This window comes from Furipterus horrens, unplaced genomic scaffold (genome assembly GCF_987537825.1).
Source record: "Furipterus horrens unplaced genomic scaffold, mFurHor1.1.pri manual_scaffold_5, whole genome shotgun sequence".
Lineage (NCBI taxonomy): Eukaryota > Metazoa > Chordata > Mammalia > Chiroptera > Furipteridae > Furipterus > Furipterus horrens.
Window position 1 is genome coordinate 40,272,150 of NW_028327175.1, and position 19,437 is coordinate 40,291,586.

The window sequence follows — 19,437 nt, forward strand, 5'->3', positions numbered from 1 at the left end:
ATCTGTGCTTACCCTTATTTATGCTTAGAAGAATTATATTTCCCTTCTATGTGTTTATCTAAATTTAAATTCAATACTGTTAGTTTTAGTATTATTAAAGGTATCTTCTAAATATACATCAAAATTATCTAACTTTCAAGAGGTATGTCATCTCTATCACATATATGCATATAGTTGTAAGATATGACATTTGAGGGCCCTGCAATTAAGCACAAATGATAACAAACTAAATGTGTGTTTATTGTGTAGATGATTAATGGGGTTGAACTATGTGTTCTCAAATAGCAACTACTTGTGATTTACTTATTTGGAGTGATTATATAATTTATAGAATGCTTTAAGAAGGCTCTGAGATATTGAAAAGAATGAATTTTTTATGCTGTAAGTTAAAAAATAAAGTCAAATAAAAAGAGCCATTAGGACTAGTGATAGTATTATCCCAAGCAAACAGAAACTGCAGCCCATGGACTAGATTGCAAGAATAATAATCAATGGCAAATAAAGAAACAGATTCTCACTGTGACTTCCCCCCTTACAGTTGTGTATTTTTTCTAAGTACAGATTGATTTAAATTGCTACTTGTCGTTGACAAGAAATGTTGGTTCCAAAACAAACCTAGACTGTTGTTTCAAGAATGTGGTTCCTAATATTTTCTATTACTTCAGTGAAAAAAAAAATAGAAGGAATTTTTGGTAGTGTGTGAAGGTCTCTGTATTTTTATTGGCTACTTAAATAGTCTCCAGAAAAGATCCTTAATCCTTTAAAAATGACCCTATCAATTCATACATTTAGCATAATTTACCAACATTTCCAAACTCAGCATGGAAAAGCCATCAACATGGCACTAGGTCATGGGTCCTGAATGAAGCCGTCAGCAAGGATTAATAAACTGTGACAGCTGCCCAAAAACTTTCATTCTTTTTATTTAAACATCAGATTGCAAGCTGAAGTCCAGTGTAATCTCTGTTGAAACTAGCCCAACTAACATGGAAGAAGTCAGAACTGAGAACAAATGACAGTAGAAGTTATTATTGTAAATTCAGTCCATATCAATACATTCTAGAATTCACATATATAGAAGTTCCTAAAGAACTTCAGAAATAGCATAAACTAGTCCTACTTGTTTCTGTAATTTCCAATAATATTTTGAAAACTATACTAATGAGACCAAAATTATTTAGCTCCAATTTCTATGCTCAATACGTTGTTTAAAGCATTCTTCTACTCTTAGCCCTTTTTCTCATACTGCAATTCAAAGGTGACTCTAGTTAGACTATAGTTATAAAATATTTTAGGATCACATAATTTTCCTGGGAATTAGTTATCAGAAAAAAAGACAGACTTATGACTAAGCAGACTATACTATACAGTGTTCCCTGTATTACATTCTAGACTCCCCACTGCCACAAAGTAGAAACATTACATTTATTCTACACTCTTAAACCTACATAACTTTAACAACATACGTATACAGTACTGCAAAATCCCGTGATATAGCAAAAAATCCACAATAAATACTATAATATTTTTAAAAATCCCACGATAAGTGAATCACGATATAGAGAGGGGCTACTGTATATCTGCAGATATATATATATATATATTTATATATGTATGATTATTTGGGGACATTTTCTGTACAATTATAACACACACATATACATAAAAGTGAACCTGACTGAGAAAATAGTTATTTATGGTAATATCCTAAACAGAGCATATTCACAGATATCAAAATTATGACAATTAGCTCATTAGATTAGGAATGTATTATTTTCTCAAGCACATTTCCATCAATATGCACATTTTCCTCATGATTGAATAGCAACACCAAAAAATTATCAAGCAGCTAGTAAATCATTTGTGCTTACCCCCTTTTCAATATTCCCAGACTGACAGAGTGTTCCCTCAGCTGCAGGAATACTATTGGTGACACAGCGGTTGCTTTTGCTGAGGCACCAGAGCTCTCTACACACTTCCTAGGAAAGAAGGCAAAAGCAAGTTGATCAGTAGTAAAGACTGAAATCATGTCCACTCTTCCAGAAAATATATCCAGTCACTCAGCATTATTTGTTTCTTATGGGTGCTGAATCATCAAAGGTAAGGGCCTTGGAGGAGACTCTTATGGAAGGTGGGTTACCCATTTTGCAGAATCATTTAAATGTTTGTCTTTATAATTCTCATTTTGGAGGATAAAGTATACCTTAGTTTTTAATATTAATTAAGATCTTTTAAAAATAATGCACAGAAATGTCATTAATTGAGAACAAAGGAAAAGAATAAATATGTAGAAAGGAATTATATGTTTATTACTCCCAAGAATATACAATAGAACAAACTTACCAATTACTAAGAGAGTAGTGTAGTATTTGCCTTCTTAGACCTACTGTAATGTTCAAATAATGCCCATTTTAAGGAGAAAAAAAGAGGTCATAGGAATGTGCAGGAAGTAATTTCTAAAATTCAGAGTTGCCTAAAGAATAATTTAGCGATGTTATTTGCTGTTCATCAGTGTAGCCCAACAACTTCATGAAAGGGAAATTTAGTTCTGAACAAATGCTACTATTTATATGCTGTTTCCATAACTGACATATTTTGACATCGTTTAAGCTGTCTGGTCTTCTTTATTATAATTTCTCATTATCTTACTTCAACATGGGAAAATTACAACATTTATTCTAAACGAGCAATATAAATTACCTCATTTTGTTCACACACTATCAGATTTTAAAATAAGCTGTTCAACATACAGTATACCCAAGTAATGTTTTCAATAAGAACAAACAAAAAAAAGTTGCTTTGAAGAAACTCAAAATTTTCAGTTTTTCTTTTTACATGTTCACCAATTAGCATCATTAATCCTATTACAAAATTTTAAGTTAAACTAGAGCCACTGAGTATAAAATACCTTATTGCAATAAAAAAATATTAATCTGGAATGCAAAGATAAATTATACATAACATTCAATTCTATTGTTGTTATTCCCCAACTGTACTTTAAACTCTCCAAACATAATTATAGTAAGAACTTATACTACAAGACAAAAAATGTTGTAACCCTATATAGTGACGGATGTTAATTAGACTTATTGTGGCGATTATTTCACAATATATACAAATATTGAATTATTACGTTGTATATCTAAAATTAACATCAATTACATCTAAATTTAAATTTTTTATAAAAACTTATGCCCCATTAACACAATTCAGAAATAAAGCAGGGAACACAGCGTTATGTCAAGTGTTCTGAGAAAATGAGAATCAGCAACAGAGAATAGCAAACTGGAGGACGCTCTTTGAGTCCTTCTCTAGGATGCTCCTCCAATCCCCTCACCAGGCAGAGAAAAAGACATGTAATTTCTTTTAGATTTTAAAAGTACTTTAAAAAGTCATCTACTTTAAACTCCATTTTGAGAACGATTGAGGTAGAAGAGAGTTAAAACAGTAGAAAACAAAACATGTTCTGAGAATAATAATATAAACTTTTCTGTTTTTACAATCCAACTTATTCCAAATTCTACTTTCTACCAAAATTCAGTATCTGTTTTAAGAGAAGGTTATTTATACAACTTTATTCTTCCTTTTCTATAGTAGATGGTTTCTTAGTATATGTTCTTAAATGTATTCTTTTAGTCTAATATTTAAAAAGCAGTACAACTAACATTTTAGAGTCTTAAATATTAAAATACTGTTCCCATATATTAAAAATACCCACAAAGAAAAATGGGTTCACTGCAACAAACATTTCAAGAACAATGTATTAAGAGATTACAAAAAAAATCATCCCTAATCCTTTAAAATCTTTAAAGATAGGACTAAATATTACCTTAGATAGAAGTAAAAGAAGCCTAAAGTTTACTTTAGACAGAACTATTACATGAAAATTCTATTACTGAAAACAACAATATTCACATTGTCTATTAGGTAAACATACCATTTAGTCAAGTTACAGAAACTTTATTTCCAAAAGTGCCTTGAAAATCTCTACCCAAAAGGCCAGAATTCAAGATTTTTTTCCCAACACTTTAATCTCAAGATTCATAATAGAGCCATATAAGAGACAGTCCTCTTAACCTTTAGAGAATGACACGTTTTGAAAGGTGGATTCCCAATTTTCACAGGCTTTTATTATCTTAGTTTCTGAGGATTTAACTTTTGCCAGCACATTAGCATCTCACAAAGTACTGTTTAATATATGGGACTGGAAAATCTATGAATGGGAAATACTCCTAAAATGTTAAACTAGTCTTAGAGAATGCCCTGGAGTTTTCAACTATATCTTTCATCTAGTATATCAACTTGAATATGAAAGATTTTGATATCCCAACTAAGATTTCCCAAGATTAAGAAAAAAAAAAAAAAAAAAAAAGAAAACTCTCTTGAAATATAAAACCCAAGAAAATTTCATTTCATACCAAGAAAGCAAGAGGTATACTTCTTGAAAGAACTTGAGAAAAATTTCGTATCTTCAGGAATGCCTTACTTTCTCTAAACTGATAGATTTAAGAGCATGGAAAGCAAATTTGCACAGATGTGCTGGTACAATTGTACATGTACATGAATTGTTAAATAAGTACCATAAGGTAAGTCCCAAGCTCTAATAAAGTTAAATGCATGTTAAAATTTTTTTGCCTCTTAGGGAACTTGTATAACAATTGTCATCATAGGTAGATTAATTTCCTTTAAAAATTATATGTAAGGTGAGAGGCATTTGACTACCCACCAGTATTGCTCCAGGAGAACATAGTTATCTTTCACATACTCATTTTTATTTATAGAAGCTAAAATCTATTAAGATTAGTCTCATGACCTCTGTGAATTAATAAATCATTGCCTGCGTGTAAGGGCAATTAATTCTTTTCTCTAACCCTACAGTTCATTTTGGGAAGACTCTCTAGGAGAAATTTGGTCTTTGTGCTTGCCTTTGAGTTTAAAGAAAAAGAGAGAAGTTACCAGCAGTCTCCACTAATGGAAGTTACTGTCACATGACATTAAAAATTGCAAATGGCATCTCCTATTTCATGGGATCAACTTCTAAAGAATTAGGAAGATTGTCTGGTAAAAACGTAAGTAATAGCATTATTTCCCATTCATTCAAGAATATTTACTTCACCAGGCATTATGTTAGTGTGATTAAAAACTAACACTATTGCCCTGATTGCTGTGGCTCACTGAGTTGAGTGCTGGCCTGCAAACCAAAGGGTCAGAGGTTCAATTCCCAAGAAGGGCTTATCACTGGGCTGTGGGCCAGGTTCCCAATTGGGGGTGTGTAAAAGGCAAACACACATTGATGTTTCTATCCCTCTTTCTCCCTCCCTTCCCCCCTCTCTAAAAATACGTAAATAGAATCTTTAAAGAAAACAACTAACACTATCACTTAGAACTTATCGGAACCAGGGAGAAGGTAACATATAAGCAGACATGTAACCCCAAAGCCATCGACTGGTACTGCTCTGTGATAAAGTTTTTAATATTCTCTGACAAAATTAGAAGAATGATATCAATGTGTTTTTTTCATGAAACTAAATGTTTTGTTTTTAATGGGCTGTCCTTATTTATTAAGTTTTATTCTTTCTAAATAGATTATAAGATTATTCAGGGTAAGGTGTGTTTGCTTATGGCAGTCTTTACAGAATGTTTCCATTTGGCAAAATTATAAGTTAGCATCTCTGTACTGATCCACTAATTTTTAGAGAGAAATTTTCCTTGACTACAAAATCTAAAAGTTTGTGAACCACTCATTGCTCAAAACTTAATAATCAATGTTTATTTCTCCCTTTTTGACATACATCCTTTAGTAGTTAATTTAGCAAAGGAACTCTTGTTCTTAGTTGTCTGAAAATATATTTATTTTGCCCTCACTTTTAAAATAATATTTTAGTTGAATATAGAATTCCAGGCTGAAGGTATTAAGTTCATTGTTATCTGGAAACTTTATGGAGGTTGATGAAAAGTCACCTGTCAGTCTAATTGCTGTTTCTTTATGATAGCCTTTCTGGTTGCTTGCAAGAGTTCTCTGTCTTTGCTTTAGTGTAGTTTCACCATTATATCTAGGTGTTCTTTTTATTTATCTACTTGGGATTCATGCTTTAAGAACTTGTATCTTTCTTTGATTCTGAAAAATTATTAGTCATTGTCTCTTTTAATCTATCTCTTGTTCATTCTTCTGGAACTCCTATTCAACTTATATTGGGCCTTCTCATTCAAACCGCTATGTCTCTTAATCTCTTTTCATATCTTCTGTATCTTTTTCTCAGGGTGGTAATCTTCCTGCTTTTTGATTTCATCATGGATTGTTTCCTCATGTTGTTTATTATTTTGTATTCAAGCTTACCATCAGTGAATACTGATTTTTCTTTGAGTATCCTGTACCTCCTGAGCTGTAGAAGTGTAGGCTCATTAATTTGTTTCTCTTGTACACTCCAAGGTTTCACTGAATCAGTTTTCATGTTGATTTATTTTGTCAGCACATGTATGTAAATTAAGTTTTACTCTGTTCTTATGTAAGGCACAAGCTTAGGGCTTCAATTTCTCGTGGGAGCTATTTTTCTCAACCCAGAGCAAAGAGCAGACAAGCTTACTTGTCACTTCCTTCAATTCAGTTGTCTTCATAGTAGAAATGACTCTTCTAAAGTTCTAACTTTATGAAGTGGTCTTAGTTCCAGTTGCTTAACCCATGCCCAAGATGATTTTCTCCTATTGCAACATGGGCAACATAAGCACGCCAGCTTACCACTTGAACAAAAACTCTCCATTTCTTGCACACCTTTACCTCCCTTTTTTTTTTTATTTTGACATATACAAGCTTTCTGCTGAGAGGTGATAAATACGTTCTGTGAAAAACCTTGCATTCTGCAAAATCATTTATGAACTACACAAGGTTTATGGAGGGAAAAAAAAGAGGTAGAGGAGACCACTGAAAACATATGCACCTTTGTAGCCAATAACAAACAAAAACATTTATAATACTCATTAAACATTTGGACAGTTAAATCTCTGTAGACATTTGTTCTAAGCATCCTAAGGAGTAACTCTTTTGCCTTAACCCTGTGGCTTTTGATACATCTTTCTTAGAAATATAGGTCTTTGAGAATGTCTGCCTTCAACAAAGAACATGTTCATAAAAATTAAGATTTAGATTCAGAGTATAGCTATGTATCTATATAAAATGATAGCTGTTAACTAAACCTACTGTACTAATCATTTCACAACTATGCAAATCAAATCATTTTGCTGTATACCTTAAACTTATACAGTGATGTCTGTTATTTCTCAATCAAACTGGAAAAAAGGTAAAAATAAAACCTAAGAGGGGGCATATTTCAGTTCAATGTATAAAAATATCTTCTAAACGTAAGCTGAACAATGAAACAAAGCAGAATCTCCCCCCAATGAAAAAACTCCAGCATATATTTCATGAACTCAGAAGCAATGTTGTAGGCAGGAGAAAATGAAAATAACTAGCACTTTATCAGGGGATACTGTTAACTATTGTTGTAGGCATGTTTTATTTGTATCTCATTTAATCATCACAAAAATCTTTTTAGAAAGCGTGAGAAATTTAGTTTCAGAAAGATTTAGCAATTTGCTCCAATCTTCACTAAATCTAGGTTTGAATTAGGACTATCTAATATCAATGTCCAAAACATCTCCAAACAACTAAGCTACTTCCCTATTTCTCTTAAATATATCAGAAGTGAAAAAAGTCACAGGCCAATTAAGACTGATTAGCAAAGGTTTACTTGTATTCTAATAAAAAATCTTGCTAAATGTTTATAATCGTCGGCAGCCGTCCGTCTCGAGAGACGATGGTGTAGCTTCTTAAGAGTCTATCTGCACCGCCGAGAATGGCTGTGCAGTCCGACTCCGGAGTGACACGGTATTTGTCTCCTCCCGTGTTGAATCGACATCTTACGATGACACTGGAGTGTCCTCTCCAGTGAAGCTGAAGCTACAGAGCCTGGGCAGGGTGATATGGAGGGTCTGCTGTTGCCCATGCAGCAGACCCCCCCTCTCTTCGCAGCTGAAGGGTCCAAGGGAAAGACGGAGTCAATACAGCTTGGCTTCAGGTGCGCCGCAGGAGTTGCCGGTGTTGACTACAACATCAAACCGCCTTAGGGACTCCGGCTCCGGATTTTCTGTCAGGGTTTACTCCCTTAGCCTTTCCCCTGAAGAGGTATGCCGCAAGGCAGCGGAGGTTTTTTGGAGTCAGAGTTTTCCTTCTCTGATGTGCCCTGACTGGAAGATCGAACCAGCGACACTTAGCTCGCAGGCCGACGCTCAATCCACTGAGCCAAACCAGCCAGGGGTAAATGTTTATAATACCCTCCTTCATTTTACCTGTATTTTAAAAGAAATATCCCCAAATTAAGACTACTATGTACTAATTAATAACACTCACTCAGTATATGAGCTTAGGCATCATTGCATACATTATTATTATTATTATTATTATTGGAATTTCTAAGTGTAACATCAATGCTTGTTTTGGATTTTCAAAAGATACTATTAACATACTCCTCAAAAATACTCCAAAAGACAAGACATTGAAAATGTTCCTATTTATTTTAAATTTTAATATCAACCCCCAGATATTTAATCTATTTGATTTTTCAGATGAATATCACTGATTGCAAACATTAACAATGAAAATATTAGCAAATATAAATGACAATAAAAATGCATGTAGAAAGTAGAGTTTTAAGGTATTTGTAATTATCTAATGTAAAAAAATTTTGATATTCAGAAAATAATTCTGTAAAGAAGTGAACTAGGGCTCCTTTGATCAGAATAAAATAATTGATTATTTTATAGTCAAAGACCATTTCGAAACAATAAAAGACATTAGTTATCTTCTCTAATATTTACATCCTTTTCAAGTAGCTATAGCTGTTAAATGACATTAAAGTGGGAAGAAAAGCCCTTTGCTTTATCAATATTTGGGGAAACTAAAATAAGCAGTTTACATAAGGGAGAAAGGAGTATCATAAAAGCACAAAAACATCTTATATTTATTTTATCATTAAGGAAGTAAAATAGTATATGAAGAGAAAATGGCATCTTTATTGTTAGATGGTTTTATTTTTTATTTTTAACAACTACAGATCATAAAAGTAACACAAATTTTCTGCCCTTGGAAATTTAAACCCGATGCCATCTTGGGTCCTTGGCTGTGGATATGAAACATTCTCTTTGTCCTCATTACCCTATCAGTAACATCTCTCAACAGCTGTTTGCAATAAAAGATCCTAATGGCCAAGGGGGAGAGCAGAGCCCTGAAGAGGTCAAGAAGGAGCATCAATGATTAGAAGGTTACTTATCATTGTATCACACAAAAGAAAATTGAAAACCAACATATGGTGACCCCATGGCCTGGCTCCAGGTGCTTAGTAGCCATTTGAAGAAAGAGCATAATATACCCTTCTTTCAGCTTTAAATATGTTAATCCTGTTACGTGGGTAATTTACGTGCAAGAGAGCCTAAAAAGCAATGTGTGTATGTATGAGAGAGAAAGAGATATAAGTAAACAAAAAATTAATCTAGAAATTCATGTTAAATAACGAATCAATTTAAAGATGTTAAAAAATAATTGAGTTTTTAAAAATACCTCTAAGAAGCAAAACCAGAGTGAAAACTACTGAATTTTAAAGATACAAGTCATTATGAACTTTAATTTTTGTTTGAAATTTAAGGGAAAATAAAAATTAAATTAACTTGTCAAGTATATGTTTGATAAATATATGTATTTGGACTCCAAAAGAGTATTGAGGTGCTAAAATAGTTCCGTGATTTCAGGCCACATTGTAGAATATTTATACCACCTTATAATATTCAAGCAGAGCAATTTTACAATCTCCCTCAGTTCAAAATTCCAATTTTAATAACTTGAAATTGTTCCTACTACCTAATCTACAACCTTCCAGCTGTAAACATTAAGGCCGCTGTTTTTCAATGCTCTTGGTAGGGAAGGAGAACAATTTGTTACAGCAATCAAACTATAATAAATGTTCTAAAGTCTGAAGATGGTTTTGAGGCCAAAATTTAGCTTTCTTTTTACAGGCTACTCAAACTTAATTTCTTTAATCTTCCCTTATATGTACTTCTAAGTATTTTACTGAGGTTGAGGAATAAATCAAAGTGTGACCCTTAAAATATCTTATATGCTCCCAAAAGTACAGATGGTTCAGATACTCCTAAAGCACTACCAGCGTATCAGCTAAACAGAAATGAAATCATGTATGGCAGATTCTCATAGAGGACAGGGAAACATTTATTGACTGTCTGCCATGTGCCAGGTAAATAAAAAGCACTTTGCATGCTTGTCATATCCTTTTGCTACCTGAAGTTTACAAAAACAACTTGGCTGCCATTCACTGGAAAAAGTCTTTGAGTAAAATCTACTGAAGGTCAATGTGAGGTCATAGGTAATAGCTAATGGTAAGCAGTCTTTCTACTGAAAATATTCTTTAAAAATTATTCTGTTCCAATGTGAAACCATGTCTTTAGATTACATGTTCCCATTTATGCTTCAGAATACATGGCCTATTAATAAAACACTGTTCGGTTCCACATTGAAGTAAGCAATAACAATGTGCAACACACTGTTATACATTTATGTGCTACCTCTTAAATCTATATAAACAGGGAACTTCATAGATAATAATAATTCCCCATAAATTAAAACTATCTTGTCTATAACATTTCTATGGCTAACTGCGATGAGTGCTCATCTCTCTCTTTTTCTTTTTAAATTATATTATATCGATTGTGCTATTACAGTTGTACAGATTTTTCCCCCTTTGCCCTCCTCCACCCAACAACCCCCACTCCCTCAGGCAATCTCCCCACTGTCATGAGCATAAATTCTTTGGCTGCTCCATTTCCTATACTGTACTTTACCTCCTTGTGGCTAAAACTACCTATTTGTACTTCTTAATCCTATTCCCTCACACCTCCTCCCATCTGGCAACCATCAAAACGCTCTCCATATCTCTCCTTTTAAAACTACTTGATCAAGGTATGATTGACATACAAAAAGCTGTACATATTTAATGTCTATTACTCAGTCAGTTGGGAGATAAGTATACACCCATGAGACCATTATCACAACTAGGCAATAAATGTCTATCGCCTCCAAAAGTTTTCTCCAATCCTCTATATTATTTTTGTGTGCATGAAAATTGATAAAAATTATCTCTTGAAATAAAATACATCTGTTATCTTATTAACTTGCTTACTATATCTACTAGGAAGCAGAAATGACAGATTGAGACCTATTTTTATTTTTTACCTTGGACTAGGTAATCATATTATGTAACTTTAGTTTCCCCATTCATAAAACATTATAAAATAATTACAATTTTAATCAAAACAATCTGTAGTATCTCAGAAAACAGGCTATGTAAATACCAGAAACTATATATCATTTATAGATTACTACATTATACAACTATATTACTTTGTGTATTGGGCTATGCAGTTTTGTTCCTTTTATTGTGCTATGCAGTTTTGTTCCTTGTATTTAAGCCTTTACAGTCTCTTCATACTTTTAATGGAATTAAGGAATATCCAGAAAACATAAATATATGATATACAAGGATAATGGTGGAAAATGTTGTCCTGGAGTAAAACAAAAAAGAAATATTTGCAAGTAAATGCCCAATGTAAATAACATGTATATTAATGAACCTATTCACAACAAATTGAGGCAAGGTTTTTCATAACTATAGATGTAATCACTGGTAAGGCCAGCAAAGACCAACGTGGAAGAAAGGGAAGCAGATTGCTGCTGCAGTTATGGGTCATTCTGTGGTTGTTTAGCATCTTCTCTGTCTCCATTAGAGACCTGCCCATTGAAACAGGGATCATTTCTCGCTGCTTCAACATCAGAGGTATCCCCTCACTAAAATTCGACAGTGCTCTTCTGAGCCTCAGTGCTTATGTTTTGTGCTCATCTCAGGACACTACACCCAGCTGTGTAAATTAGGGCTGGACTCTCACCTTCAAAGCCACTACTGTTTTCTCAAGTAGTATTTAGGCTCCTTGAAAACCTTACAGATTCACCAGATGAAACATGGTGTGTGTTTGGGTGCTAGCAATTGTGTAAACATAATTTTTCAGGGACAAGCTTAAGAAGTGGGATGATTATAAAAATTCTATTATGACTCAAGAAACTGTTAGTAATATATAGCACTTCATTAAAAAAGTAGCATAATCATTTTCATATAGTACATGAGTGTAAGGAAACCATTTGGCTGCAAATCAAATTGAAAAGATTTATAACAGAATACATGAAATTGTTTAAGATTGTAAGATGCTAATGTCTTTCTGTTTTCCAGTTTCATTTGATATCTATTACAAAGGTCTATAAACATAACATATAGAAAAGTAGAATATAAGGAACATAAATTGAAAATATAGAAGGTCTCAATTACTATTTATCTCACTTCAAATCAACTAGTCTGAAATAAATGATATACATATAGAGATAGAATAATCATGTTATTTTTTTTTTAGTTTATTAAAGAAAAAGAAGTATGTCCATAGACCCTGTAAATCTGGTAATATAAATGATCTAAAATGGAATTTTATAGGTAAATTTGAAATCCAATTTCCAATATAAAAACTAAACAATTATTTCACTTGCTAACAAAGAAATGAGAGACCATAGATAAGAATAACAACAACAACAAAAATCTATAAACTCATTTGATCTTAAATTTCAACCTCCTAAACCACAAGTATATACAAAGACTGAAATTAAAGTTTGGCTGACTCTTTCTGAGGGAAAAGGCAACTTAAAAAAAAGAAAGAAAGAAAGAAAGAAACTATACAGAAATAAGAATAGAAAACTCTGAAGAGAGACAAGAAAGGCCAAAGTTTTCATCAAGGCTCTAGATAGAGAATTGTACATAATCTTTAAATCTAGTGCACAAAATGTGTTATAAGAGCTGACCATGAAGAATAATAGACTTGTCACCCAAGGGAGATTTTCAAAATCACTTTCCTTTCTACTGTCCCAGAGAAATAACTGGTACATTACAGGACATATATTGTTTTGTCTTAACTACCTGAAAATGTACTTCTTCTTAGTAATTTTTAAAAAGGAATTTTAAACACTATTTGCATAAAAATAGGAACTAAGTCTTTAAACTTATTTTTCACCTTTGAATATTTTTGACAAGCTTTTAAAAATTCCTATTTTTTCTTTCAATCTACTTATAATGTGGACCTATTATGAACATGTCCCTTATCCTAGACACTGAAATCTTTCTCTATGAAACTCAAGAAGAATTTTTTATGTTTTTCTAAGAGAGACAGTGAGACTTCTTTAGGCAGATGTGAAGAGGCAATCATAATACACTCTTTTCCACAGCAATTTTCCTAGTTTCTCTGTTTGGGTTAATGCCATCTTCTCCTCATTTGGTTGTTGTGTTAGAACATGGGCAGTGGATTGAAGCAACTTGAAATGACTCCTTGCTAGAAAGTATAAATGAAAGGAAAGGCTCCTCCTAGCCAATATAAAAATGACCTTAACCCAATTATTAGAGTACCAAAAAGGCGGGGGTGAGCGGAGAGGTTTAAAACAAGTTGGCATCATAAAATCAGGACTTAAAGAAGAAATATATTAGAAATTCTTAAAATTCTACCAGCATCTCTCACAAGACATTTGAAAATTGTTTAATTTAGCATCACCCAAACATTCAGAAATAGATATTATACAAATATCAGAAAAAGAGCAGTGTCAAAGGCCATATTTGCATTACTGATGTTACCAAAGGTAAGCTACATTTATCAAAACTCCATCCTGACATTTGTGCCATGAAAGAACACATAGAAATAACTAGACATAAGGATTGAGACTTCTTACCCCATATTTACATTGGCGGGATGCTGTTCCATACTGGTAACGACATTGCGCATCAGCCTCATACACCTGACCTGGGGCCACAGTTGGATAAACAAATTCACGCTTGGGAGGCTCATTATCAAGGCAAGTACCACGGCCTGAACTGTTCAACATAAAGGATCAAAGGAAATTAGGTACACTATGCACTATTTCAATCAAAATTATGAAACCATGTGTTGAGTTCTTTGTTGCAATAATTTGATGCATGAAAAACAATACATTCTACCAAGAAATAATCACATGGCGAAATAACCTTACTGAAACCTGAATAAAAGCTCCAATAGTTTTTTTTTTTTTTCCCAGCACCAAGACATAATAAAAGTATTGCAGACAACAATCTGAAAAGTCATGTTGGCCTTAAAACACTGATTTAAACTAATTTCTGAAGGAATCAAAATAGAATTTCATATTGCTCTAAGTTTCTTGTTTGTTTTCAGTGAAAATATAACCACATCTGGTAGTAGAATTAAAAACATAAAATGTGGAAAATAAAAAAAAAATTGTGGTTGTAATCCTTAAAGACCTAATCTATATATTTCCACCTTGGGTAGAACAATAGATGACATGTCCAAAGGTTCTTGAAATATTTCAATAATAAATGGGCTGAATGACAGATGAGGCCAAGATCCAAAGTTCTCCTCTCAAGTATATTACAAGTGTTTAGTCTCTCAAAATTTTCATATTTCATCTAGGATCCTCAGAGTTAGGAAAGGGAATGTTCTCCTCTCTATATAAGTTCTGCTTTTCAACGTGTGCTTGCTCAAACATAATATTTTAATTCAGTGGAACAAATAACATAAAGATTGCCAAAAACCAGACAGAATACCTTAGCTTAAAGAGCTTTATACTTCGCTAAATATAATTGTTCATTTTTATTTAGTCAGTGTGCATAAAATAGGACAGATGCTTTTTTACTTTCATTTCACATGTAAGTTAGAATTTTTAAAGAATTCCTATGCCAACATTTAAAAATTTTTTCCAACATTCCTGTCAATTGTGCCAGCACTTGTGTTTTTTTTTTCCCAAATCTTTTCCATCTGCTTTGCCAAAGGAAAATAATTTCACAAGTAGAAGTTTCTCAACTATTATTTAGGACAGTACAAATTTTCATTTATAGATAAGTAAGAAAGAACCATACATAATAATGAGTTTCATATTTGCTTAAAATTTTATCATATTCTTAAAATGTAAAAGTTAATCTGCTATATACAAATGTAGATTTGCACAGAAGCAAGTTAATACCTTTTTAAAATTGAAACATACTCTTCATAGGTGATAGATTAAAAGACCCAAGTGGGGAGGGGAAAGACCCAAAGACAGAATACTGTCTTCTTTACACATTTTTCCTTTCATTTATGCCCTTCTTGATTTTTTCATCAATAAAAATATTTAGATGGAATATTAAATGTGGTACTAATATAGAGGGATTTTACTATTACCTATCATAATCATTTCACTTGTCACTGTTCAAGGCATCTACCTAAGAGAACTTTTTTTCCCACCCAGCTACCCAGTTTTCATGACAGAATGCTTTTTTAAAAAATTTATTTCTTTGTTTATTTTATTTTTAGAGAGAGGGGAAAGGAGAAAAAGAGGGAGGGAAACATTACTGTGTGGTTGCCTCTCACTTGCACCGCCAACTGGGGACCTGACGTGTAACCTAGTCATGTGCCCTGACTGGGAATCGAACCAGCAACACTTAGCTTGCAGGCCGACGCTCAATCCACTGAGCCACAGCAGCCAGGTCAACAGAATGCTTTTTATTTATTATTTATTACACTTTTAGAAATTGTCATGTACTTCAGAGAAGAATTATTTTTTATTAGTTTTCAAAATAGCAAGTTCTTTTTATTTTGTAATATAAATTGTCTGTAATCTATATAGGTAAGCAAATTTTAGGCAAATGTAATTCTACTAGTAAATTAAAATTTTGTATTAAGGGTAATGATAAAAAGGTGAATGTGAAAAGTATAATGAAAGAAGATGTACCATTTTGATAATAGGGAGCATTTATAAGATTATTGGATTAGTTGTTTAATTAACTAATTTAACTCAAAAATATCAGTTTCCTCTCTACCACAAAATTATAAAAGTCTTGATCAAAGAAGTTAAATATGCAGTAAAGTAAAATATCAAGTTTAGTAATATTCTACTGTAAGTCAACGGGGAAAATTTTAGTACTGCAGTACTTAAGTAAAGAATCCTACAGGTAAAAAACATTTGCCAATAGCATAAAAAAAGAAAGTATAAGCTATGGTCTTCTAAGAATGTAAGAGATATTCACCTAAATGTCACCAACTAAAAATCTGTGGGAAATTATTCTACGTAATTACTTCTAAGAATATGGAAAATTAACCTAAAATATTTAGAGGAAAAGTTATGTGGGCCCCCAAAAGTTTAAGGATAGATATGCTGAGGAAAACATTCTTTCTCAATAGCAAACTGAAAACTGACAATCCAGGAGAAAGCAATAATTACTTCTTTAAAGTTCTTGTTCTCAGGTATATTAATGGTCTTCTAATGATGGTTCATGTTCTTTAAAAACACTAAATGAGCCCTGGCTGGTGTGGCTCAGTGGCTTGAGTGCTGGCCTGCAAACCTGTCGGGGTTGTAGGCCAGGTCACCAGTTAGGGGTGCATGAGAGACAACCACAGGTTGATGTCTTTCTCCTTCTCTTTCTCCCTCCTTTCCCTTCTCTCTAAAAATAAATAAATAAAATCTTTAAAAATAATAATAATAAAAATAAAAACACTAACATTGCAAGGGCCTCCAGACAATGATGAATGCCTTGCGCTGTGTTCATACGTGGTCAAGTTCTTCTGAGAAAGTTTACCCCAAAGTGGATTTTTGTTTCAGTTCTTTGGAATTACCTATTAATGTATTAATGTGGTCTAATTAAATATCTACAGAAGTCATGTTTTCCTTATCCAGTGTGATTTTACAGAAGAATAAAACCCTATATAATAAAAGTGAAAAATCATATTGATCCTTAAAAATGAAGATATATAGTTAGGAATATGGCATAAAGAAGGCCTTTTCAGATGGGTTTGGTGACATTTGTACAAATGACCAATGTTTGCAAATCAAGTGTCTTACCTATTATTAATGGCTCTGGAAAAGCAAGTATGCAGCAAGACTGACTTAAATTGTTTCTACATTTTGGGTGGAGAACGTACTACATATTTTCCTCCTAGTAACCATATCTGGTATGTGTTGTACAATAAAACCTATTTTGAAGTGTTTGGGGGATGAGGCTGTTTTCACGTTTTAATTTTTAACTGAGGGCTAAGGGACAAAAATACTTTTTGCTAAATGTTACTAAAATTTGTCGGCTACTATCCTGCTAATTTAAAGTAAGCTAAATCTATAGATCTCCATTATAAATTATTAATTAACTCTTAGAAAATAATAGTTCTGGATATGTCCATGCTTCTAAGTCATCAATTACCACCATGAAATATCACAGATATAATTACAGAAAACAGAGAACATGGATCTGAGATATGCATATTTTACCCTGAAAGTGCTTTCCTTTTTTTCCTAAGAATATTCCCAAGTGCTTTATCTGAATCACATTCCTCCTTTCTCCTCAGGAAGTAACAAATACTCTGATTTTTTAATAATAATTTCCTTCCTTTTATTAGCAGTTTTACCTCCCAATATTCATCTGCCTGCTTTTGGACTCTGTATTACAGGGGTCATACTACAGGTTTTCTTTTGTGATTTTATTCTTTCACTCATTCAGTATTAGGAATGTGAGATATATCCATGTTGTTGTGTATAACTATAGCCTGTTCATTTATATCATTATTTAACATTCCATCGAAGACTATGCCACAGTATTTTTCATTTATATTATTCTCTAATATTCCATTTAAGACTATGCCTCAAATATCAAATGAGCATTTGAATTATTTCTAATTTCTGGAAATTGCAAATTATGTTGATATGAGTATTTTATATAGGAGTCCTGATACAGATGTTTCCCTTTCTTAAAAATATTCAATATGAGTTATTTTCTTAATTTTATAATTATTTCCTTTTAATAAAATAGAAGTTATGAGTAATTTTTATTTAATCTAGAGTTCTAACTAATTAATATAACCATACAATTCTTATGATGCTAAGCTTAGTGCTATTTACGCTATCAAAATAGTAATAGTAGTGATATTATATATAAATCTTCTTGAATTTTCTCATCAGAATGCACTTCTAAACAGATGGTTTGTGCCTTAATGTCATGTGAGAATTTTTTCACTCAGAAAACATAAACCTCCCTGATTAATAAATAAAATGAAGGACACTGTTAGTAGTTTCCAACTATGAGATGCTAATCATCTTATTGTTGTTAAGCATAAATATATGTCTAGAGCAAAAGTGTATACATAAAAAGTAGAACTATGATTATTTCCCTAACAGCATATATTTCATAACTAAAAGCCCAATCCTAGTTAAAATCTACAGCAATACAGCAATATGTATAATTATTAATAATGGACTCTACTTTTGTTTATGCTTCTAAGACAAGGCAAAAAAAATGTGTATTAGTGTGAGAACATGCTTTTTCCTTGATGATGAAATTCTTAGTAAATCGAAGTATATTTACATTTACAGAAATCCTTGCAGCATGATAGTAAAGTCATATTTTATGTATTCTATTTCTAATTTAGAGAAGTCTTATTTACATAGCTTAGAAGTTAGCCTTCAAAATAGAAAAATGAGCCAGAGTTGAGTCTTCAACTAAAATTTACAGACCCCTATGTAAAATATGCACTCTTGGCTTTGTTTCCAGAACACATGAGGATATACCCCTAATTGTAATTTTAGATTTATTTTTCACTTGAACAATTATACTATAAAGTATAGACCTTTAGTCTACAACACAGTGGGTCAATCTAAATAATAAAATACTTCTACATAACTCTATACATAACAGTCTCTTAACAACACCAACAAAAAGTTAACATTTAATGCCATCTCATATTATTTTCCACAAAATTGTGCTAATATACCTAAAGTAAGCAAAAATGAATTAGGTTGGTATCATTTATGAGTAAAATATCTTACCTACAATGTTCCCATAAACTGCCATACCAGTCTTCATAAAACTAACAATACACTACATCCTAACATGAGTTACTTTAAGTCAGACCTTACTGTCTTGTTCTCTGGGAGAGAGCAGTGCATGAACATAACTGAACTTGAGGCTTCCAATACGCAAACACTGTATTGATAAGGGTCTACTCAGTTACTTTCTCCCTATGTGTAATTATGACTTAACGAAGATATTTATGAATTTGACTCAAGCCCCCAAAACGTGTCAGAAAAATGGAAGGAGGAGAAACCTGCTTTTCTAAGCTGTTTCATGGGTTTCACAATAAAAGAGGTCCCATCTATAAAACTGTTTTCTAGACCAATTAATCGATATTGACCTTCAAAGAGAATTGCTATAGAAGAAATGTGAATGCCTTGGTCAGCCTGTTCATCTTCAATCACTTTTCTTGTAGCTCTACACTCACCTTTCT

The 19,437-nt window shown here is 32.5% G+C and overlaps 1 protein-coding gene across 2 annotated transcripts in view; it reads right to left on the bottom strand.

Moving 5' to 3' along the window:
- Positions 1 to 19,437, bottom strand: part of ADAMTS6 (ADAM metallopeptidase with thrombospondin type 1 motif 6) — a 247,161-nt gene that overhangs the window by 93,781 nt on the left and 133,943 nt on the right. For both annotated transcript variants that reach the window (XM_090276311.1, XM_090276313.1), the window contains exons 11-12: positions 13,874 to 14,015; positions 1,872 to 1,979 (exon numbers count right to left, since the gene is read on the bottom strand). In XM_090276311.1, coding sequence (XP_090132437.1) covers positions 1,872 to 1,979; positions 13,874 to 14,015 — 250 coding nt within the window. The remainder of the gene's footprint in view (positions 1 to 1,871; positions 1,980 to 13,873; positions 14,016 to 19,437) is intronic.